General features: G+C 35.0%; 1 protein-coding gene across 4 annotated transcripts in view; it reads left to right on the top strand.

Annotated features, from left to right (window-relative positions):
- Nucleotides 1-26,467, top strand: part of LOC149579963 (crossover junction endonuclease MUS81-like) — a 128,018-nt gene that overhangs the window by 58,001 nt on the left and 43,550 nt on the right. For all 4 annotated transcript variants that reach the window (XM_089788053.1, XM_089788061.1, XM_089788044.1 and 1 more), the window contains one exon: nt 19,800-19,958. In XM_089788053.1, the coding sequence (XP_089644179.1) occupies nt 19,800-19,958 (159 nt within the window). The remainder of the gene's footprint in view (nt 1-19,799; nt 19,959-26,467) is intronic.

The raw sequence follows: 26,467 nt of genomic DNA, 5'->3' as shown, positions 1-26,467 counted from the left end.
TACATCTCACATTTTGGATGTAAAGACATAAAAACTTAACTTTTGATGCAATGACATCAAAAAGGTCCACTTTTGATAGCCTTTTGATGTAATGACATCAAAAAGGTCCACCAAGTTGAACTTTATATGCAGTGACATGTAAAATGTCCACTTTTGATAACTTAAAGTCATTTAATCCACTTAAATTTATAAAAATGTTACTAAATGGGTCGTAAACAATTTTTTATGTATCATATTTAAAAATATAAAATACAAACATCATTTAAAAAGTAACATTTTAATGAGCATTTGATTTAAAAATAAAAAATTAAGTTGGAACTATATAGTTATATAGTTACTTTATGTGAAAAATTTAAAACTAACTTAACTTAAAATTATAACATAAAGTGCACTATAGCCACTTTAATTTAAATATTTAAAGTTAAAGTAACTTAAAAACATGTGATATTGTTATCAAGATTTAACTGTGTGATTTTTGAGTCAAACTCATTGATCCATGTTTCATGAGTAGTGATTCAACATGGATCCATCTCTCATGAGAATAAATGGAACACTTAGAACTCATTGGATCTAGGTGATGCTCATAGGGGTGAACCACATAGTTAAATCCTTATAGCAATATTACTATTTGACTTGCTGTGGAAATTATCTCCTACTTATCAACTTAAAAACATAACAAAAATTGAATTTAAGTTATATTTATCAAAAAGTGAATAACAAATTAAAAATATAATATCATATTTTTAATTTGCGTTGTTGCACCAAAAAGGTCCACTTTTGAGGCACTAAAATAGGCATATCTCTTGACTGACAACTTCGATTGAACTCTAGGTTAGACCGAATCAAAGGGAAAAGCGAAAGGCATGACATGAGCAAAACCAAAGGACTAAAACCCAACAAAAGCAAACTCAAAAGCAAAGAAAGGATGATGAAGGCTTCAAAAATCAAGCAAAGGCTCGATAGAAAGCAAAACAGAAAAGACTTGACGAAAGCCTTCAGTAAAACGATCTGATATACAAATTGAAACTGATCGATCAATCAACATCAAACAATTGAATATCAAATTCAAGCTTAGAGAAACATGAAACTAGCATGAAAAAGTTTCGTGCTGTTACTAACATTTTTTGGTGACAAAATGCAGGACAGCAGGCTGCCCATTAGATCACTGTCTGCCATAGCTTTCAGTATTGTTTTGTTACCTTTAACCATAAACTCCAACTGCATTTGTTTGAAATCCTGAATATATCTTTCTAACGATTCATCACCAAAGGCCCAAAATAGCATCAACATTGTTGAGACCAAGAACAAAGAAATCACCTGACAAAGTAAAATCCCCCATTTGAATATTCAGCTGAGGTATAGTGTGATTGCAAGTTAAAAGAAAACCATTTGCCACAAAAATAGTAAATCCTGGAAACTCTTCAATTTGAAGACCCTGTTTACTAAACGAGTCCTCACAAATAAAATTATGCTTAGCTTTGCAATCCAAGTGCTGAAATCTTTCTTCTGAGGCTCTTTGGGTGCTATAATTTCTAAATCCATTGGTTGTCCAATAGCAACGATTGGGCTTGTGAGTTTTAACCAATTCTTTTAACATGTTAGTTAGACCAACAACTAACATTCTTACTCTTTTCTGATGCATATTAGGAACCATCAGAAAATATTTTTGGAATTCACTGATATACAATTTCATCTGCCCATTTGTTTCAATTGAGCTAATTCCCTATAGTAGACCTCTATGTCCTTTCTGTCAAAAAACATAATCAGCCTATTGACAAATTCTTCATAATATTGAACTGTGGCATGATTTGGAGAAACAAGTCCGTGATGCCACCAATCATTAGCTACTCCTACGTGCATGGTAGAAAAATCAATTGCCTTTTCCTATTCCATGGGTTTGATTGCCAGAAAGTTGTCCAATTTATGAACCCATGATCTAGCTAATAATTCTCTGGTCCCATTGCAAGTTGGAATTGTAGTTTTGTTCAAGGCATCCTTGTACTTTGCTGGGTAGAAGCCTTGTCCAGCTTGCATTCTAGGCCCCTCTTGTCTTGCCCTTCCAGACGATTCCTAACTCTATCTTTCTGTTGGTTCATGAACTGATTTAAATTTACCAGTTGCCTTAAATCAGTTGGATGCTACAAATATTCATCTCGAGCCACCATGATATCATCTGTGTTCTGCATCTCTTCTACCTCAACCTTTGGAATTGGTTCTCTCTCAATAGGACGAGGTAAGAAGGTGAGACACAATGGTCTATCAGGCCTTGTGTCTGCTGCTTTCACAATGTTAGAAGCAAACTTTCAATTGTCCCATTGCTGTGATCATTAGTTCTTGGTATTACCGCATCACTAGTTGTTGTTATTGTGCAAACACTATCAAAAGTCATTTAATTGATTATTCATTTCACGATGAGGGTCTTTGTTCCTTCTCTCCCTTTTTTGCTTCAGCAGGATTTATTTCCTCTTCTTCCCTTATCCCAAACCTACTCCTTGTATTGTATCTCTGTGATTCAAACCCTCTAGACTGTATAGAAACCTATTACAAGGACATGGAACAAAAAAGCAAACTAATTCCATCGAAATATCCTTTCTAAGGAAAAAAATATAAAGACAAGTAAGATATAACTTAATGACATGACCAATCTTGGGCTTCTCCACTAGTGTCTATGTGTTGAATTTTGGGAATAGTATTGTTAAGGTTGTAGCTTCTATCGGATTGATTTTATCATGAGATACCTTGTTGATGGTAAATCATCTTTCAGATAAATATCTTATATATATAATATATATTATCTTTGTAATATAATATATATTATGTATATTATACATTATATATTATTATATATAATAATATAATAATATATTTTATATTATTATATAATAATATAATAATATAATAATATATTTTATATTATTATATAATAATATAATAACATACATATATGCTTAAAGATGAGTTATACATATGGTTATTTATATTAATAATATATTAATTAATGATGATTAACTATTGAGACATGTCTCTCCTCATAATTATGAGTCTTTTCAAATCTGCAGTTGGAAGACATCAATTATAATGGCCATGTTAGTACATTTGCCTAAAAGATTCAAGTTATTCAACATGGTATCAGAGCCTAACTACAAATGCAAGAATATAAAAGAATATCTTGAATGATGACATGGAAATAAAAACATTTATATCAATAGAGAAAGATGGTCATGATGCAAATCACCCTCTATTCCTAGATCATGGAATGATCAAATGATCAATGAAGACAATGTTAGAAGTATTGAGCGCTTTGAAACTTGACATAAGTTCAAGAATCGACAAAAGGGGGATACTTTATGGAAGGGAATTTATGAAAAGATATCTTTGCAAAATATGTGGAAGCAAGAAAATGTTTCAAGAAATATCCATTCAACATGCTACGCTCAATCCAAATTTGCAAACAAAGCAATGATATAAATCAAATAACAAACAGGCATCAACAAATTTTATTTTCAACTTTGATGGGCATATCTGATGTGTTGTAGGTCACTCAGAACTCGATAGGAATAGAGGAAACAATTCTCTGAAATAATAGCATGAGAATAAGGTGGAGCACATACTTAAAAATAAAATCTAAGGGACAGGTATGTAAATGTTTTCAAAGCGGCAATACTATCAAATTTAGGGTATCTTCGAACCTGTCACCAAAAATGTTAGACATCATTTATACATTGATGTCAATACAGACCCATCAAACCTCGACAAAGTCAAAGGAATGAATATATAGAGAGATCATGATATCAAATAAAAAGGGAATTATGAACTCTCGATGGTGGAAAACCCTTTAAATATAGGGAAAATGGAGATGGTAGAAAATGATTTAGAGGTGGAGAGTCTTGGTAATACTTCGACATAAAATAAAATAACTTTGCAAATGCCACATTGTTTAATAATGGTGTGGATTCCACCTCTTATCTGATTGGCCCACTGGGATGGTCCTCTATTTGTTGGGCTTCTGTAGCAAGCAGATTCTGAAAAATGATGCCAATGAGGGTTACATCGATTTGGAGTATCAGTTAGGATTAACGAGATGAGTCAACGTGCTCTTTTGATCGGGATAGGTAGACCACACTAAACTCCATTCAGACACAAAAATGATTCTATATTAAAAGACAAAAGTCTTAAGGCAAGTACTTTGGATAAAAAGTATAAATAGTATGGACTGAACCCTATAATGAAATTTGATGTGGACGATATATGTCAGATCAAATAGTACATCATGGAAGATGGATCATGCCAATTACATTCAATGAAGTAGAGCCACACTCGTTGGCTCGACTCTATGACTAAGGGAATAGAGGAAAGTGCAGATCCAAATTCACTATATACATGGTGGGTAGTGCATGAAGCTATATCTATTGGTAAGCAAACCTAATCATCCATGAAAAGGGTCATGTCTTGGATTATAGAATATTGGTTGGCCACACATAATGAGGTAAGTTAGGGTAAGGTATATCTAATCTCCCTTACATTATTACATCATTACATTATTGAAGTATATATATACACATACAATAATAAATCAAAGGTACGAGTAAGGTATATAAGGTATGAACTAATGTAAAGACTTGGGAATCAAGGTAAGATTCTAGTAGTCTATTGTAATTATGAAATAATATTAATAGCATAATTTTTTATATATAATTGAATAGTTATATAAGTAAATGAGTTCCCAAAATCCTAATATTGAGTTTAAAATGGAACTAGTTCCATTCATTAGCATAAATAATTATTGAAGGTGATTTTTTTAGAGGCATGTTATTAGAAACAACCTTGAAAGAGGGAGAAGATTGAGAATGTTATTTAGTTAACCTTCTATGATCTTAGTCTTATTGATTCAGAGGGAGTGAACCATGTTGTAATGGAATCTTCAGTGATCAATAAATTGTAAGAACCAAGAGGATTGTAATTCATACAATTATGTGATATTTAATGGGCCCACCCCTTGTGTACATCATAAGAAACTAGTGACTTCAATTGAACCATCTACGAGTCTCTCTTTGATAAATGAAACTTAATGTATGAGTTGTAGAGTCATCCAAGTGGCACAATCATACTCAATCAAGATATTGGTGTATTGTGGATGAGTTTGTGTTTGATTCTACTACTAAGCTAAATGAATGTTTGGACTTTTAATGGATAAAAAGAGCAAGTTAGAACTTAGAAATAAGTTACCATATTTGATACAAAATTGTTCAACAATAAAAGAATAAGTGAAAATTTTATATTGTGGGGGGAATAATAGTCAACGTTCCCTTCTCACTTTTAGAGGGGAGATGTTCCATTATCAAATAATTTAAGAGGAAAATTTTGAATCTTCATATGTAGATAAGTATTCTTATTTTTGACATTTATCTCTCTTATTTGTAATTTCTATACATACTATAAAGGTTATTTGCTTTGATCTTTTCCTTTATGTTTGAGGATGTTCATATAGGAAAATAAAGTTGGTACTTTACACATGCTACCATAAATTGTGTAGACTCAATCTAATGATAGTAGCTCTAGAGACCCTGATGATCAAGATGGATAAAATGGGGCTCTTGAAGCAATCATCTTTGATGATTGAGATTATGAGATTCTTCTATATTAAGAGGGAGTATGGCACTTCTTCGAAGGCAATACAGGAGTGTAGAAGATTGATACTTAGAGGGAGTCTAGAAATACATGTGGGTGACTGCATGATGTTTATGGGCCTACTCCTATGTATATCATGAGGAAGTGATGACTTATCACCAGAAAATTAGAAAATTGATTCAAAGTGAGTTCGACAGGCATCCTTGGGTGAAGAGAGTTTCTGAGGAAGTAGCTAGAGGACCTAACTTCCTAGGATTGATGTTCAGAGGGAAAATTCTAAGATGCAATCCTTTGTGGATGATATCTTCTCTATGAGGAGAAGTTCTAAGTGAAATTCCTTGTAATGTGCTCTCCTCTATGAGAGAGAAGTCTGAGGTGAAAATCTTTGTTCAACCCTCTAGTAGTGGCTATGGTGGTTCATGGTGGATATAATGTAAGTAACTACATGATGTTGTTATGATATGTAATGAAAGGTGACGATCTTTCATTGACATATATAAACATAAGGTAACCATTATAAGATGATGATCTTATAAATGGTAGACTTGTTATCATGACAAACTTCATTAAATTTTTCACTAGAGTGTTGGAAATCATGATAACACATAGACAGAAGGTAACCATTGTAAGGTGGCGATTTTATAAATGGTAGACTTGTTATCATGGTTCTTTGGGCCAGATTTTTCCAAACACCATGATAACCAACTTGTTATGGTTCTTTGGGTCAGATCTTGTCGGATACCATATAGACCACACTTAAGGTGGCGTTTTTAAAGTTATGGAAATTGCTTCAATTATGTGTTATGAAAGGTTAAAAATTTAGTTTCGTAGTGAATTGAATATCATACCGAGATGATATCTCTTCTTATTCTTGAGAGCATAATATGTTCTATAAATCCTTCCTAGCTAAGAGGAAGTGTTAAAGGTTGTAGCTTCTGTCAGATTGATTTTATCGTGAGTTACTTTGTTGATGGTAAATCATGTTTAAGATAGATATCTTATATATATAATATATATTATACATTATATACTATTATGTATAATAATATAGTAGCATATTACATATTTTCTTAAAGATGAGTTATACATATGGTTATTTATTTTATTAATATATTAAGTAATGATGATTAACTATAGAGACATGTCTCCTCTCATATTTATGAGTCTTTAAATCTGCATTTGGAAGACATCAATTACAATGACCATGTTAGTACATTTGCAGAAAAGATCCAAGTTATTCAACAAGTATCAAGACATTTTCATCTCTTAGTATGCAAGGGCTTTGCTAGACATTCAAAATGTAGAATTACAAATTTGCATCCTACAATTGTGGAGTTTGGTATGAAATTGTTAGCCAAATCTCAACTTTGCAATGAGTTGCATATCTTGCTTAATGACAACCCCTACTATAGATCATTGGGCTGTAACAAAGCACACTCTACATTATGTTAAGGGGACTTTAGACTTTGGTATCTTCTACGGGCGAACCAAAGATCCTAGACTAATAAGTTACACCAATTTGGATTGGACAGGCTCTGTTGATGACAAAAAAATCCACTTTTGGGTATGTCTTTTGTTAGGGCACAAGTGCTATCTCTTGGACTAGTAAGAAGCAGTAGGCCATGTTTCTTTCCTCAATGGAAGTTGTATATTAAGGAAATGTCAAAAGGGTTGTAAGGGAGTTTGGCTTTGAAGGATGCTTTTGGACATCCATATGTCTCAGGCAGGCCCTTTACCTAGTCTTCATGAACAAACCAAGCATACTGACATTCTTTGTCTCTTCATCCGTCAGCTAGTTGAAGATGGATTCATGGATTTGTTATATGCTCCTATAGCAGGCCAGGCCGTGAATATTATCTCCAAGACCCTCCTTCCATTTAAGTTTTGCAAAGTTCAAGGGGATCCTTGTTATAGTTGACAGATTGACTGTTAAGAGAGGGTATTAGAATGATATATGTATATTCTCTTAGCTGGTTTGTTCTATTTTAATGGTTTCTTCTGCTATTTAGATATTTCTTATATATGCTTGGATGTTTCTATTTTTCCTTGTCTTTGTTCTTTTATGGAATCATGTTTTATAAATCTATATATATTGATCTTATTGATCTCATTAAATTTAATATATTCTTTCAAATCACTTCTCCTATACATCTTTACATAATTAGCATTTTAAATACAATATATGAGTACTATGAAGGAATATACTAGATAATAAAAAAAACATCTAATGATTTAGTACTAATAATCTAAAATATACTCTCTAAGTTGTATGAAATAGTATACATGGAATCTAATGGTTAGTATTAATAATCTGAAATATACTCTATGATATTTAGTAATAGCATTCATTATATATGTATACTATATATGCAAATACATATGGATTATGATGTTATTCTTTATACATATATAATCATTCTTTTATTACGATAATAGATAAGCTGCAACTATTAGTTAATTGTTATCTATTTGTAATCTATTGTAAATATTAGAATATTTTTAATATTAGTTAGTTTGTAGTTATATTTTAGGTTTCTTTAGGTTTCTTTTAGCTAGAATAGAATGTTTCTATTCTTTATGATCGTTTCCTAAGGCAACATCGTTTTATTCTTTTTTATATATTGACCTCTTGGTCTCTCTTAATACTAAGCAAGTGTTCTACCAATTACATCATAATACGGTATTAGAGCTACTTTGAATTTTCTCGAAAATCATAATTTCTTTTCTGAAATTATCGGATCCTATTTTCGAAATTATTTTTCTGAAATATTTGCTTTGAACTAGGGTTTCTCTGAGAATATTGACCATCAATATTCACAATTTTTTTCCCTGCTGTTTTTGAAAAAATGTGATTATTTTTTGGGCATTTTCATCCATTTTTTGCACATCTAGGGCTGGGAGCGATGCCAAGGGTTTCTTAAACCTCTCAATAATAGATTTGTGCCCAGAAACTGGGTTTTTTTTGTTGTAGATTCCCTGTTGATTTCAAGCTTTTTTGAGCCTAGGATTTTTTTTCGAAACCCTAATGTTTGGGCTTGAAATACTTTTCTAATTAGAAATGCTTGGTGGGTTTTTTGAGAGCTCAATTGGGTTGTCAGATTTTTCTAGGCGCCACAATTTTTGTGCCTTGAATTTCGAGCCCACGGATCTAGAAATTGACAACATATTCTTTTTGGGTTTTTCGAGCTCTCTTTTGGGTACATCTTCAAATTTTTAGTCTTCCATTTTCTTGCCTCGAAGTACGTACCATCAATAGATTTTCACCCATTTTCATTTAAAAATGTGCAATGGCATCTTGATTGATATTCTGCTCGAGAGCAATTCAAAATTCAATGGTCGAAATAATGGCACTTGGAAGTAGCGAATAATAGCAAATTTTGAATATCGAAATATTGATCAGATTGTTCTGGGTGTTAGATAACATCAGACTGCCCCTGGTATTGATCAGGATACATGGGATCTAAATAATCGAAAGGCAGTGATGCTTCTCAAATTATCCATAGTTGATAATGAGCTTTCTTTGATTCCATCCGACAAGATAGTTGCAGAGATATGGACACATCTCAAAAATCTTCATGAGACTTCTGACAAAAGCAAAGCTTTCTTCTTGAAGAACACTCTGTTTTCTATTATCATGGATGAGTGAACATCGCTCTAGGCTTACCTAAATATGATTCAAGAAATCCATGATCAATTGCTCGTCATTGGTTGCAAGATGGAGGAAGAGGACATTGTGGTCATCACTCTCAGGAGTTTACCCAAGTCCCACGAGCATTTTATCAGTACTCTCAACACCACTTCTTCTGGTGTTGAATTCAAATTCATAGATCTCTCCAAACTCCTGCTTCAGCAAGATTGGTGGAAACGACATTTTGATAGCAGTTCCAACTCCACCTCCTCAGAGCAAGCCTTTGCTACTAAATTCTTTTAAAAGGATAAAGACAAGTCTTAGTAGTCTTTTAAACATAAGTCTTTTGCTCCAGCTTCAGAAATGCTTAGCTGCACAATCTAAGTAATCAAGTTCGCAGCCCAAAGCAAAAAGTGTAGAGCATATTGAGCAGATAGAATTTGACTTTTACGCTTTCATGACCAAAACACCTGAAGATCATGTGAAATCGTTTGCCTAGTACATTGATTCAGGTGCCTCTCCTCATTTCACCCACCGTAGAGACTGGTTCATTGACTACCAACCTTATTCAGATTTTGTTATTTTTGGTGACAGAGAAGAGTGCATTGTTGTTGGCAAAGGCAACATTCAGATTCACTCTGCTGGGAGGAATCTCATTTTCCTTGATGTGTACTATGTTCCAGTGATGGAACTAAATCTATTCTCAGTTAGTCAGCTGGTGTGACATTCTCCACAATTGGATGTCAGCTTCAGTTCACATCAGTGTACCATCACTAATAGGGTGACTTAGTCTATTGTTGTAGTGTGTCTTAAGGATCATGGTCTTTTTCGGCCTACTGATTTTGGTGATTATCAGGGCTTAGCTATGGTTGCTCGGTAGTCTTCTATTAGCACACTTTGGCATAAGTGGTACGGGCACTTAAATGTGAATTATCTCTCGCAACTTGCTCGGGAAGAGCTTGTCCTTGGTTTGCTAGAGATTTAGATTCAACAGCTTGCAGTTTATGATGCATGCCAGGTTGGGAAGCAATATCACACACCTTTCATTAGTGGTGATTCATGGTGAGCTTCCCAGATACTTCAACTTGTTCATGTCGACATCTACAGCCCTATGGCCCCTCCTTTTGTTCTTGGGTCCAGGTATTTTCTGTTTTTTGTTGATGATTTTATTAGAAAAATGTGGGTATATTTTCTTAAAAAGAAATTAGATGCATTTCCTATCTTTGAGAAGTTTAAACCTTAAGTTGAAAAAGAGTTTGGGAAATCTATTATTACTCTTAGGTCAAACAATGGGGGGTAATTTTGTTCCAATGAATTCTCTAGCTTCTTGGATACTTGTGGCATTAAACGACAGTTAACCACACCCCGCACACCACAATAGAACAATGTAGTCAAATGACGGAATAGAACAATCACCAAGAAACTCGTTCTATGCTTGAACATAGACATGTTTCAAAGAAATTTTTGGCAGAAGTAGTTAATACTGCAGTTTATCTTTTGAACTCGTCACCCACTGTAGCGGTTAAAGGTAAGATTCCAGAAGAGCCCTGGTCAGGTCGCAAGCCCAGAATCAGTCACTTGAAGTTTTTGGCTTCTTTGCTTTTGTTTGGATCCTTGATGCATCCCACACCAAGTTGGATTCTAAGAGTTAGAAACTCATGCTTGCTCGATATGATAGTCTTCATAAAGCCTACTGCTTGATTGACACTGAGACATCTCGTCTCCTGCATAGTCGCGATGTAGTCTTTGATGAGCAGTGGGGAACATTCATGCCCGTTTCTCCTGTTCCTGGTCTAACAAACTAGCCTATGAAGGCTCATGATTTGGGAGTTAGACTTCCATTGGGTTCACCTGATGGGAGGGCTCTTGTAGCTCTTGTAGCTCTAGTTATTTCAGTGATCCCTGTACATACACCTCTAGTTTCTCCTGCAGGATCACCCATGATTATAGACGCTTCAGTTGAGTTTGATCCAAATTCCTCTAATGAGGAGCCTAATCATAAAGCATCTCCTGATACTCATGTTGGTCATTCTCCTCCCTAGCCTAAGTGGTTGGCTAAGACACTTGCTGATCTTTGTGATGATGAGCTCATTGATGGGAGAATTGCTCGGTAAAAGAGCAAACCTATGGAGTCTGTTAACTTTGCTTTCATGGCCACATTCATAGTGTGTTTGAACCTCAATAATATTCCAAAGCTAAAGGAATTCCAGAGTGGGAACAATGCATGACATCTGAACACCAAAGCCTACTGAAGAATAACACCTAAGTCCTTTCCGATTTTCCGTGAGGGAAGAAACCCATTGACTGCAAATGGGTTTACAAAATTAAATACAAATTTGATGATACTTTGGATAAGTACAAAGCTCGTTTAGTTGCAATAGGCTTTTCTCAGCGTCAGGGTATTGATTATGAGGAGACCTTTGCCCCTATTGCAAAGATGAGCACAATTAGATTAATCCTAGCCATAGCAACGTAGTTTGGCTGGAAGGTCCATCAGATGGACATTAAGAGTGCTATCCTGAATGGTGATCTCCACAAAGAGGTCTACATCACGCAACCTCCTGGTTTCAAGGTTGCCGGTAATGAACATTAGGTTTTTAGACTATTGAAAGCTCTCTATGGCTTGAAGCAGGCCCTTAGGGCATGGTACATGAAAATTGATAAGTACCTCAGTGGTCAAGGCTTCCAGAGAAGTTCTTCAGACTCAAATTTGTACATCAAGACTACTGACAGTGGCATCATCCTTCTGGTTATTTATGTGGATGATTTGATTAGTTGGTAGTTTGACATCTTTTATTTATTGTATCAAATAGAATTTATGCTAGTCTTTTGATATGATTGACCTTGAAGTCATGTGCTATTGCCTAGGTGTTGAGGTTTGACGATAGTCTTATGGTATATTCATTTCTTAGTCCAAATATGCCAGGGCTCTATTAGACAAATTCCGTATGGAGGATTGCAAGCCTGCATCGACACCCATGGAGAAAGATTTCAAGTTATTAGCCAAGTTTGATTTTCCTCCTGTTGATGATACCACGTATAGGCAATTGGTAGGTAGCCTCATCTACCTCTCTGCTACTAGGCCTAATATTAGCTTCGCAGTTAGCTACATCTCACGTTTTATAATAGCTCCTAAGGCTGATCAAATGATGGCAGCAAAGCACATGCTTCGTTATGTGAAGGACACTACAAATTTTGGACTTATTTACTCTCGAAGTTCTAATCATAGACTCAGTGGGTTCACAGATTCAGATTGGGCAGGCTCTGTTGATGATAAAAAGTCAACTTTTGGATATGTGTTCAGTTTGGGCTCCGTTGCCGTCACATGGACCAGTAAGAAGCAACAGGCAGTTTCTCTGTCCTCTACAGAGGGTGAATACAAAGTGACAGTTAAGACAAGTTGTGAAGCTGTTTGACTTCTTCGAATGCTTGGGGATATATAGATGTCATTAGTAGGATTGACCACTTTGTTTGTTGATAACAAAGGCGTTATCAAGTTAGCACGAAACCTAGTTTTCCATGAATGAAAAAAGCATGTGGATGTTGACTATCACTACATACAACAACTGGTTAAAGATTAGACAATAGACTTGCAATATGTTCCTATAAGGAATCAGATTGCAAACATTTTCACCAAGGCTCTTGGTTCTGATAAATTTGTCAAATTCAGAGGACAGCTTGGTGTTGTGGATTGATTAACCAATTAAGGGAAGGCATTACGATAATAGATAAGCTTCTACTATTAGTTAATGGTTATCTATTTGTAATCTATTGCAAATATTAGAATGTTTCTAATATTAGTTAGCCTATAGTTATCTGTTAGCTTTCTTTAGCTTTCTTTTAGCTAGAATAGAGTGTTTCTTTTCTGTATGATTGTTTCTTGAGGAAACGTCGTTTTATTCTTTTGTATATATTGACCTCTCAGTCTCTATTAATATTAAGCAAGTATTTTACCTATTACTTTGTAATAACTTTATATATTCTCTATAATTAGTACACACTACGCCCAACTCCCTTACCTCCCTCACTATACCATTAAGAGGATAGGTTGGTTTAATCAGAGAGAAATGGAGTAAAACCTTGCAATGTAGGAGGAAAGATTGGTATTATCAGAGAGAAATGGAGTAAAACCTCACAATGTAGGAGGAATCTCCCACAATGGGGTTTTATTGTAATCGATGTAGTTGTCTCAAACAAAGTAGATGAAAGCCCCTTAAATAATTTTTAATTTTACAAAGATGATTTTTCTATCATGAAACAATCGTGGACTAAAGAAAAAATAAAAACTACCTAATAAACTAAAGACTAAGATGACCATTAAAGAAACATTATAATATTCTAATATCTCTGATGAACTGTCATTATCTAACCATTATCTTTGGTCATAAAACCTTTAGAACATTTTGCTGCTGTTGAGATCCTTTCTGATCAACAAAATGTTAATGACCAAGAAGACATCCAAGCTAATGTTGGTTAACAAAGTTATTACTCCCTGTAGCTAAAGATACGTAGATGAAACTGAAACCAGGAGTTTGTGGAAAACTGCCAAACCCTTTTTTGCAGATGCCTCGAAAAAATGTCAAGATGATTCACCAAAAACTATTGCAGATGAGCACTATGACTGAACAAATTGCAAAATGTCGCAATTTTTAAGGAGAAAATCAGAAGAACTAGAACATATATTGAGGTAAAAAATTGATCAAACTAGACAACAGAGTCCAAGACATGGATTAGAGAATACGAAGCTTAATTATTTTGGGAAAAACTATAAAACCCAACAGATAATTTTTGAGGAAATAATTATCAAAAACCAACAAATAATTGTTGAGGAAAAAAATTATTAAAACCCAACAAATAATTTTTGGGGAATAAATTATTAAAACCAATATGAGAAACCTTAATGCGGCAAAACATGAGACTTTGCATTATAAACAACACATACAAGTAGCATGTACAAGCACACGCAAAAAACACGCAACCTTTGAAAATTAGACTTTTTCTCAAATTAAGAAAATGTGTGATCAAAATCCTCTACCATGCTTGTGATTTTCAGCAAAAATCTTCGAAGATAGGCCACGAATTTTTCATAAACCACCTCCAATGATTTTTATTTAAAAAAATAAAAAATAAAATTTCTAGGAAAAATTTCAGATTTGATGAGGCTTGATTTTTTTTCTAGATTTTATGAAATCCCATCGACTACTCCGATGTTGTGGTAAATCGATGTTGTTGTCTTAAACAAAGGAGATGTAAGTTCCTTGTATAGATATACAATGACAATGTTTCTATTATGAAACAATCATAAACTAAAGGCTGAAAGAGAATTACCTAATAAACTAAAGACTAACTAAGATTACCATTAAAGAAACATTGTAATGTTATCATATGGGATAAGTACATATATCGTAAATCCTCGAGAGAAAGTCCCAAGATAGGTGTGCATATGTGTTTTGGAAATCGCGAGGGAGTCTACTTGTAGATTGGTGTCCACATGCCCTAAAGACAAGTAAATCTCCATCTTTTTTATGGTTATTGTTTTGGAAAGGAATAGATAATTTGAAACAAGTACGCTAACTATCATATGAATTGTGGATCCTAAATTATCTCATATGTTTCATTTAATTTCATAACATGGTTAAGTAAGATCATTTTTGAAATTTGAGCAGATTCCTAGAAGGGTAAATTGCATATGTTCCTTGATTATTCCATCCATCAAGGTTTAAGATCTCTAGAAGTATGATGTAAGGGATGAGTTTGGGATTATGCCTTGGGTGAACATTGGCAGAATTGATACCCTTCAATCCTTGGCCCCTAGCAGAAGAGGTATCAATACAAGTTCATGCTCCTACATCAGGTATCAAAATAAATTCATGGATAATGTTGATGTTTTGGTAGCTTTAGTAGGATAAACCTGTGGATCAAGTTAATATAATTAAAATGATATATATATATATATATATATATATATATATATATATCACACACACACACACATACTTAAGTTTGCTATTATATTAATTATCTTAAAGTATTGACATGTCCCTCTATTCATGTCCCATGAAGGGACATGTCTCTTCTTGATTTATTCCTCATACAAAGAGATCAATGCATTTGAAAAATAAATACTGAAGAAGGCAATGCTATTACATTTGCAGTAGATCTTGAGAAATTTAACATGGTATCAGAACCAGATTCAAATGCAAAATGATCAGAAATAGCTGTGGTGAAAATCATGGAATAATGAAATTAACAACTATTTGGCGTGTAGGCAAGCATTGAACATCGATCTGGCATAGTACACTGCTTAGAGATGGATCGGGAGACAATGATGCGCGGTGATACAAATCTTCAAAAGATACAAAAGATGGTAGCAAGATCCTTGGGTGTTTTAAATAGAAGACATGTCGACCCTACCAAGTTTGATGTACAAGGAAATATTGTGTCAATGTTTTTTGAACCCGTATGAACATCTGATGATATTCACAATAAACCGTTGGGGTGCTCCCTTGTCTTCACTACTCACAGGCTGAAAAATATGTTCGCACTGAAGTCAGATCGTGTGAATTCATGTTAGTGGCAAGAAAGATTGTAGACAAGGCACGGATGCCAATTTCGAACGATGTGACCTATTCCATTTTGAACAGGGTTGATTGTTTTCCATATGGGCACCATCTTTGGTGAAGTTTGGAACCCAACTAGCAAGATATCTATGAGGACACCTATCTTTCATTTTGGCCTTGCTTTCAGAAAAGACGTGTGCATGATTTAAGGGAAGTAGTAAGTTCAAGTGGACATAAGAGAAAATTGTAGTGACAAGAGTTACATTGGGGTGTGCATTTTTCTTTTGTCGAACAAAATCACTCAGGTGTGTTGGCACCATTCTCTTGTTGGAAAGGACACACAGGGACAGAGAGATATCTTCCAGACATAATGCTCATATATGGTTGACACAATGAATTTAACTGCATAAGGAAGTAATGAAGTTTATCATATCGTTGACAAATAGAAATGTAAAGAAATCAAGAATTTTTGATGGGGAAGTAGTGGCTTTCTTGGTTAATGTAAATACAACAATCATTACAAAGAAAACAAGCAACATCAAAGAGATAGAGGCTATTCCTCATAGGCATTAGGAGAATTCCATCGCATCTATCAAGTGTCTGCATACACATAGCAACTAATCGACACACTACAACTTTAAGGGGAATTCAATCACGATGCATAACTTGATGTTAATTGGTAAATATCAAACTTCAAAGAATATTGGGATTAGAAGTGTCAGAAGGGGGAAATGGAGAAACACATACTCTCTTCGATTCACATGCTATCCCTGAGCACTCTAAAGGAGTTATATGTGTTCGAAGATGGAGCAACATTTAGCACCTATTATGTACCTCCCCAGTCTGCCTTCTTGCAACAAAAGAAGTCGTTTGATGTCATCAGGCTTCATATATAAGGAAACTTGCTACTCCTAGCATTGCATACATAACAAAGAACTCACAGAGTGATATTGGAGGTAAGTATCTGTATATTCCTTCCATTATTGGATCTTCAGAATATTATTTAATAACTATTTCTTAGTTATCTTATATGAGATAGTATAATGGAAAATATATGGTGATTATATAAAGGAAAATATTTTTTCTAAACAATTTGTTATGAATATAAATGAAATTGGTTATCTTAGATTTTTATATCAGATATTAATAAATGAAATATTATATTGAAAATATAGATCATAATATTTTATATATATATATATATATATATATATATAGAAAATGGAAGATATGCTTATATGTTCAAAGCTTATACACTTATCTATATTATAGTGAGACGATCTTATATTATTATGCAAAATTATTATCCTTGAGTATAATCTCTGATTCATATTTCTATACAAGCTATGTGCCTTTATTTTTTTCCTCTGAGAATGTTACTTTAGGAAAAGGGACGTTGAGATTTGGAGCGAGCCTGACATTTCATTAGAGGAAACTTTGAAAGAGAGGGAGTAGATAGAAGATATGGTTCAGTCAACCTTCTATGATCTCAAAAATATTGATTCAGAGGGAGTAAACCACGTTGAGATGAATTCTCCAGTGATTAATAAATTGTAGCAGTCAAGAGGACTGCAATTCATGAGTATACCTCGTGACTATGTGATTTTAATGGGCCTACCTCCTGTGTACATTATGAGGAAGTAACGGCTTCCAAATGATTATCACTTGTATTTGTAAAAGTTATTGAAAGGTAATGATCTTGCAATAACTTATTTTTTCTATTATGATGGATATCTTGCGATGTCTATGTAGATCGTAATATATTATACTTTTCATTGTGGATGTTTATATGTTAAGCATTATGAGAATGTGTGTGCACATACCTTATAAACATTTTGAGTATATGGTAAATATAATGTGAATTTGATGTTCTAGAGGCCATTACATAGAGTATGTGGTGAATATCATACGACTTTATATTCTAGAGGCCACTACTCACAGTACTTGGTGAATATCTCGCAACTCATTCTGGAGACCACTACTCAAAGATTATTTGGTGAATATCTTATGTTGATATTCTGTAGACCAATACTCAAATATGATATCAAAATGGTGAATATCATATGTTGATATTTTGTAGAACATTACCTTTTCGAGTACATAGTGAGTTTCAAGTGTTGATACTCTGAAGACCATTACTCAGAGTATTTGATGAATATCGTTGATATTCTGGGAGACCAAGACTCATGATATCAAATGAGATATCAAAATGTTGAATATCTTCTAATCAAAGTTATTCATATATTACATTGAGTTAATATATCATCATATGTTTATCCTCCCTAGCTAAGAGGGAGTGTTGATGTTTTGGTAGCTTTAGTAGGATAAACCTGTAGATCAAGTTAATATAATTAAAATGACACACACACACACACAAGTTTTCTATTATATTAATTATCTAAAAGTATTGACATGTCCCTCTATTCATGTCCCATGAAGTGACATGTCTCTTCTTGATTTATTCCTCATACAAAAAGATCAATGCATTTGGAAAATACATACCGAAGAAGGCATTGCTATTACATTTGCAGTAGATCCTGAGAAATTTAACAGATAATAAATTCTTCAATGCCCCCTATAAAAGTAAATTTAACTAAGTCTTTTTTATGTTGGTTTATCCGTGTTCTGTTTGTACCTTGAAAAATGAATCCAGATTCACCTGAGTTTCCCCTGCAGTTGACCTGGCTCAATCGAAGTCTGTTTGGTAGAGCCCTATACATTCCTGTTGTGGATCTGCACCAGCAGCTGGACTTTGCTTACACTGGACCCAAATTTGGTGTTTAGAAGACTGAATGGGCAATATAATGTTAAGCAAAACTGCCGCAATAGCATTATCTCTGTAATATATAATCTCTCAGTTATTTTGATCCCACGATGTGTTCAATGTTGATCACAGCAAGGACACTGACAAAAGGTTGGAATTTGAACTGATACTCAACAAATTTGTTTAGTTAGTAAGCTCCAAGGAGTATTGACATGATTGCATTCCATGACATTACACATAATTTAATCATTTTTTCACAGGGTGCATTTAAGCAACCAAACTATACATAAAAATCCATCATGTGGTTATCATATTGGAATCCATGTCAAAGGACTTTACATGGAATCATATATCAGTTTTATCGATGCAGTACCTTCCATAAACCTCATCCAAAACTGCAGAAAGAGATGCTAACCTTTCCCTGGTAATTGCAGAAATTCTTCTTTCAATCATACATGTAGATATTTACTATATGAGAATAACATTTTGTTTATTAGATGTTGCAACAATCATTGTCTTAAAGCTCTCCACATCACCTGTACGGGTTCAAGGTTTAATTAGTGAACACATTAAGGATTCCACTAAAGAGTAACATTTTAGAGGGACAGAAGTTGTTGGAATTGGAAAAAAAAATCAATGCCAGCTGAGATTCTTGCAGTTTGTTGTTTAGATGGGAGCTGGGCAAGTAAGAGTTATCCTTGCATGCAAATTCACCATCATATCCCCTTCAACCTTGATGGATTATATGCCGCAGTATTTAATACTAATATGTTATTTTAATAGCAGTTCTCCCACTGCCCTTGTGCTGTCTGCAAAACCTGGGAAAGTTTTTCCATGCCCAAAACTGTATCTCTGCAATCCTGTATCCCTACACTTGAAGGGATTCTGGTAACAAACTTCCACTGCTGACCTGTTGTTAATTATTATTGTCTCAGAATCTTATCCATTTTATGTATTATGCTGGGTTGTTTAAAGGGATTTGGTAATGAACATTCAATAATTTTATGCAAGTAAAAGCTGAATAATGAATTACATTTTATCCTATGAGAGAAATTTTCCATTCTGTCAAGGATATTGGAATTTAAACTTTTAATGTCTTGTTGAATTGATGTGTACAACCATTATATTGATGTTTTGTGTTTTGCAAGTTGAGTACAAACTAAATATAAATGAGGCCTTGGATAATAATCCTTAAGGTTCTAACTATTTTTTCCTACAGATAAGGCGGTTACCAATCGGAGATGCAACTTGGATAGCTCGACATAAACACACTGGACAAGAATATGTGTTAGACTTCATAGTTGAGAGAAAAAAAGTAGATGATTTGAATAGTTCAATCAAAGACAATCGCTATAAGGATCAAAAATTGAGGCTTATGGTATGTCGTAAATGTTCCTTTTTGGCTTTATTTGATAGCTTGTCATATGTGCATTGCTAATATGTGACTAAAAAAATTCTGTTTAGGTTTTCATTTGAATTATAGAAAATGCAATAAGAGATTTTTCTGTAGTTGTTGGCAGGACATGACACTTAAATATTGAATTTAGACAAGGGAAGATTCAAGACAAGTGGGGAAAGTAGTAATTTTTTTGGTAATTTTCTAAATTCCAAGGTTGGCTGTCAAAATATGTATGATACTGTATGGCCTTCCATTTTTGATTTGGTTCTTCCACATTTCTTGGCATGCCTTCTTGATGCAAATGGTCACTTGAAATGACCCAAATTAGAACTATAAAAAAACATGTGAATGCCTTTCCTTTGCTCAAAAGATAAGATACCAGGTCCTTTTTGTGGAACCTCTGGGTCCCAGTCTGGTTCAAATCGGGTCTGGGTCCTTACTTGGTTCTTTGTGGGCTCAGGCCTGCCAAATCTGAACCAATGCGAAAGGAATTTGGCTGTCCATTGCAGAACGGGTGTCATTTTTGGCATTTTCAATTTTCTTTTTTATGAAGTTTTTTTGCCTAAAGAGTTCAAATTGACTCTCCCAACCCATAGATTGATCTCTAAAAGTATTGAAAAGGTAAAACCCATCCCTTTTATGTAATTGTGAATGTAAAACAATTTTTTTTGTCTCTGTTGCTGAACTTCCTTTCTTGCTTGCCATTGCTTAAAAAGAGTTGAAAGCTGATTGTTGCATGCTTTAACGTAGTTTGTGTCCAATTCCTACTGCATGGTTGTGAGTTTTGATTTTATCTCAAAAAACAATGATGGTGGATTTTTCAATGAACAAGGTAGGTTGTTGTACCTTTAAAAATAAGAGTTTCCCTTGCTCTTTTTCCCTAATTGATATGAACTCTCTAGTTTTGTTTTACCTTTTCATATTGGTTTGTAGCTTTGTGCCTATCCATGTACTTTGTGGAATGGCAAGTGCTTCTAGCCTGGGAGTGAGTCCGCCTCAAAAAGAAATCCCAACTCTCCTCTATTGAAATATCTGGAAGTGCCACAGCTACTACCAGGTGTAGGAGGCTTTACTTAGATTTATAGTCATTGTAAACAACAATATATGATGTAATATAGTTGAGTGAAAGCACATTTGTGCTTTATCTGTCAAAAAACATTAAGTTTTGTCGAGACTTACCTCATAAATGTTGAAGTTTGTCGCTGTGATAGAGATCTTTAACTCTAATTTTATGAGATAGAAATATGCTTGTTATGATTGTTATGTTCATCTTCAGTTGGAAGAGATATTTGTGATTATATTTAAGTTAATATTATGTAAAAAGACGTGTGATACGTCATGCGTAGAGGCATGTGTATGGAAATATTAAGTGTTAAATATATGGAAATATGGAGGGTCTTATTTTTGAGACTCAAAGGGACCTTCGGATGAAAGATGAAGAGTCTTATGCAATATATTTATGTGATTGCTTGATATATTGTAAATCAAACAAGTGGAAAATCATGTACTTGAATATTTTATAATCAATAAAGACATATTTTGCTGGTGTAGCATGGTTTTTCCCTTTACATTGGAAGGGTTTTCCCAATATAAATGTATTAAATGTTTTGCGTATGGTTTATGCTCTTTAATTGCTGTTTATCTTTGTTTCTGGGCTAAAACATTAACATGGTATTAGAGCCAGGTTAGATACAGAACAACATTCTGATTTTGGCATGAAAGAAGTAGCTTCAATCAAAGGATCAAAACTTGTCCTTATTCAAGGTCTCGTTTGTGATTGTTTTTGTGACGTTTATTTACTCTCCTTGGAGGGTTTCTTTTTTCTGGAGGAGATCCTTTGGCGTTTTTTTCATGTTCTGTGCATAATTTATGTTTGTAAGAGATTGCGTTTTATCATATCTTCTATTCTTATCACGAGGAGTGCATATTCGGTGCAGAATGCTTTTTAGGTGTCAGTAGCATTTGTATATATTCTAATGCAAATTGCAAGCAAAGTATTTTCTTGGGATGACTTTGCTTGTTTTAGTGAAATCTTATTTCTTTAAGTCTTTGCCATTTTTTATGTGCAATTATTTCCCTTTTTGTCCTTGGCTACTTTAGTCTTTGTCAGTTTTTTCAAGATCTTTGGTCGTTTCATTATGGCCTTGGGACTTCTTTTGTGTCTCTAGATTTTCTCTTTTATTGTTGTTTTCGACTCCTCCATTATTGTTGAGTGTTTTTCTGTATTCTTGGCATTTGCTTTTTTAATTATGCTTTGGTCTCTTGAGCAGTCTTTGATGTTTGATGAAATCTTAAGGCAGATGAAATAAATGAGATAATTCCTAGATTCGCTTTCTATCAAAGACGTTAGAAAGGAAAATAGTTCATGATGTTTTCGATGGGTCTATGGATCTAGGGTTGTTGTTTGGTCCTCAGCTAAGTCGCGTTGTTTGGTGTGTTGGCACCACAGTTCTTGCATTTATGATCGATGTCTTGTAACCATTTTTGCATTTAGAATACTTCTTATGCTATTCTCTGTTGTTATTTATTTACTAACACTGTTTGAATTATGCTTCTGCTTTTTTGATAGTATTTGTATGGTTGTTGTTTGTGGAAGTTTTTTTTTCCTGACTGAGGCATTTGTATTGTTCTTTTTAATCGTCTATCGCTCTAAACGTGTGATGTCTTGGCCATATATCTTGGCTCATGAATTCCTCATAAAAGGTGTAGTTGATAGTTCATGTCTTCAAGTATGTTGTGTTGTCGGTAAAATTATAAACAACCAATGGGTAGATTAGCATGTAGTTGGCAATTGTTATGTAGCCGACGAACCCCTTTGGGAATGTTCTTCGGGAAGTATATCTACACCATCCGAGATCATTGTAATCATCATTGGAAGCACTATGTAATCTCTTCGGCATTTATGCGAATAATAAAAAAGGAGTACTGTTGTTACATGTTCTTGTTATTGTCTGTATGCATTAATCTAATTACCCCATACGGTAAACATTTGGTGCCGTTGCCCAAGGGACTTGGAATGAAGGTAGAGGAATGAAGACTAATGCCGAATCAGCTTAACAAGAATAGAAATAAGATAAAGGGAAAAGATGGAATACGCATCGCACAAGAAATTTTAATTTTGGCACAACAGGCCGAGCGAAGACAGAGGTTTCAGCAGATTGCCTACGGACACTGAAGCATCGAGGAATTGTTAGAAGGGACTCGACAACGGTTGAATTTGGTAGAAGAAACAAGGGAGGAATTTCTGAACTTGTATACGTTGAGGGAAGAGAATCCAGAGAGAAGGGAATTTACTCACACGGCTCAGAGTGTCGAGGGAGCATGCGCGTGGAGTGAACTCTTTGTCTACTAAAAGAATTAATAAATAAAATGGAAAGTAAGCCAATAGATGGGCTGAAAAAGCAATGGTTCAGTGAAGGACTACGCCCAGAGTTAAGGAAGAAAATGAAGATTGTGCTGCCATCATTATACACTGAAGCATACAATCGGGCGATGGATTTAGAAAGTGAATTGAAAATGAAAAAGAAGAAGAAAAGTAGCTCATCTGATTCAAAGGACTTGTCTTCGGAAGGAGATAGCAGTGGTGATGAAAATGACAGTAAGAAGGTCTAAGCCCTCCAGAAGGATATGATCAGAACGATGAAGGAATTTAAGAATATGTAGAAAGAGATGAAGGGAAATGAGCCATGGTGCATAGAATGCAAGACAGAAGGTCACATGAAGGGATCTTGTCCGAAGAACTAGTTTTGTGAGATTTGCCAAATTATGGGACATTCCACAAAAAAATGCCCCTTCAATATGAAAACAAGAGGACATCAACAAGTGCTCGTGACACAAGAGGCTTCTGCGTCAGGAGGGAGTGGAAACACCAGCAATGACAGTGCCACTTCAGGTGGGTATAGAAATAATAGAAGAGGGCAAAACAACAATACAAACAACAATACCAACAATAATAACGAGGGCTGCAGCCAAATTCAGTATGATGCAAACGATCGCTTGATGGTTCAATGTCGAACATGCAATTTGTGGGGCCACTTTGCACGAAACTGTACATTAGCGAATACACCAAAGTTGTTATGCCGATGGTGCAGTCTTGGAGATCATGAAGATGCCAAGTGCTCAAAATTAGGAGTGAATCTAATTAGCATTGGCGCGAACGAAGAAGTTTTGGCAATCATACAGAAACAAGCAAAAGTGTACCTCGACTCGACGAAAGAAAAGAAGAGATTGGAATAAGCGTGGGCAGAAATTGAGAAAGAAACACAGGCAGAGAAATCACAATTGAAGGACACTAACGGTACCTCAACAAGGAACTGCGCAGAGAAGTGCGGGCAGAAATTGAGAAAGCAACACCGGCAAAGAAATCACAATTGAAGGACACCACTAGTACCTCAACAAGGAATTGCGCAGAATAGAACATCATACGACAGATATTACAAACTGAAGTACCAGTCAAAATAAACGATCTACTGCTCACAATGCTTCAACTTTGATATACACTCACAAACATCACTCCAACTGCTAAACCATCGGGAGAACATGGAAGGGAAAAGGAAAGTGGAGCAAGTATAGTGGACCCTATGCTGCTAGACCTCACATTCGGACAACATTCGACGGTCGTAGAGGTGGGCATATTAGGAACAGTCCTTTCAGACATAATTGTGGACGGAGGATCAGGGGTAAATGTCCTACTAGAAGATACCTGGAAGAAGTCGGGACAGTCGACGTTGTGGCCATCTACATTCTAGTTACTCATGGTAGACCAACACGGGATCAAACCGTTGGGATCTTGATGGCACAACCAGTGACTATTGGAACACAGTTGTTCCTATTCGATTTTGTTGTCATTCCACTGAAGAGGAGAGGATATGACACCATTTTGGGTCGAGGATGGCTCGTACAAGCAAAGGTTAAGCATGACTTGAAGAAGAAGACAGTATCAATGGAAAGCAAATGACGAAAATTCATTATTGATTTATACACAAATGGTGGGTGAAGAAGCCCTATCATCTGATTCCGAAGAAGAGGATGAAAGAAAGCAGCGAATGGAATTAGATCAGAAGGGAGTCCTATGGTTGGAAGGTGGATCGACGAACGATGATTTGGATTCGTTGAACAGATTATTTCATTGGCAAATGGAGGATTATGAGCTATTCCAGAGTTGCATCATAGTAACGATAGAGAAAGGGCACATTGGAGACAGATTTCCAAAAGAATTCAGTGAAATAAAAGAAGGGGACACACTGCTAGATGAAATACCTACACATGTATTCGGTGAGGGAAAGCCAATAAAATATGACAAAGCTACAGTACAGACCATGAATTTGGGAAATGAGGCCAAACTAAAAAACATACTGGTGGGGGATAACTAGAATCCAGTATTAAAAGCAATGACATTCAAAATATTTTTGGAATACAAAGATGTATTTGCTTGTACATATAAGGATTTGAAACGAGTTTTGCCAGAGCTGTGTGTTCACCACATTCCGCTAGTTGAAGGTGCAGTGCCTGTACGGAAGCGACCTTACAGGATGAATAAAAATTATGCCGCATGGGTTACAAAAGAAATCAACCGAATGCTGGAGGCCGAAATTATTTTTAAGGTTCAAACAAGTGAATGGGTGTCACCTATAGTCATATTCCTGAAGAAGGATACCGCCCAAATCAGGATATGTGTTGGCTTTAGATGTCTCAATGCAGTAACAATCAAGGACCCCTTCTCGATACCCTTCACAGATAGTATATTGGAGGAAGTAGTTGGACACGAGATTTATTCATTTATGGACGGGTTCTTAGGATATAATCAAATTTGCATAGCACAAGAGGACAAACTTAAAACGACATTTGGGGTAGAAGGTGAGGTATACGCATACAATTGAAAGCCATTCGGCTTGTGCAATGCGCCAGCTACATTCCAAAGAATCATGCTGCACATATTCGACCAAATGTCTGTCAAAAATTTCAAAGCATTCTTGGATGACTGGTCCATATTCAACATCGAAGACAAACAACTGGCGGTGTTGGGCAAATGCATGGAAAGATGTCGAAGGGCACGACTCGTTTTAAATCCAAAGAAATGTAGATTCATGGTTAGGAAAGGAAAATTACTAGGACATATAGTCTGTAAGGAGGGATTGAAAATAGATCCAGACAAAGTCAGAGTGATAATGAAAATGCAACCATCTACAGATGTAATGGAGGTAAAGTCATTCCTGGGACACATAGGATATTATAGAAGATTCATCAAGAACTTCGCCAAAGTATCATACCCGCTAGACAAATTGACATACAAAGGGGAACCATTCAAATGGGAGAAAGAACAGGATGAGTCATTTGAAGGATTAAAGGTATGATTGGTCACAACACCTACATTGGTGTACCTAGATTGGAATAAGGAATTTCATGTTCACGTTGATGCATCCAATTATGCAATAGGAGCAACTTTGGTGCAAACAAGCAACCACGGGTTAGATCACTTGATATATTTT

This window comes from Cupressus sempervirens, chromosome 1, assembly GCF_028749045.1.
Source record: "Cupressus sempervirens isolate cs-2001-9-10 chromosome 1, ASM2874904v1, whole genome shotgun sequence".
In the NCBI taxonomy this organism is placed as follows: domain Eukaryota; kingdom Viridiplantae; phylum Streptophyta; class Pinopsida; order Cupressales; family Cupressaceae; genus Cupressus; species Cupressus sempervirens.
This window is presented reverse-complemented; position numbering and strand designations above follow the sequence as displayed.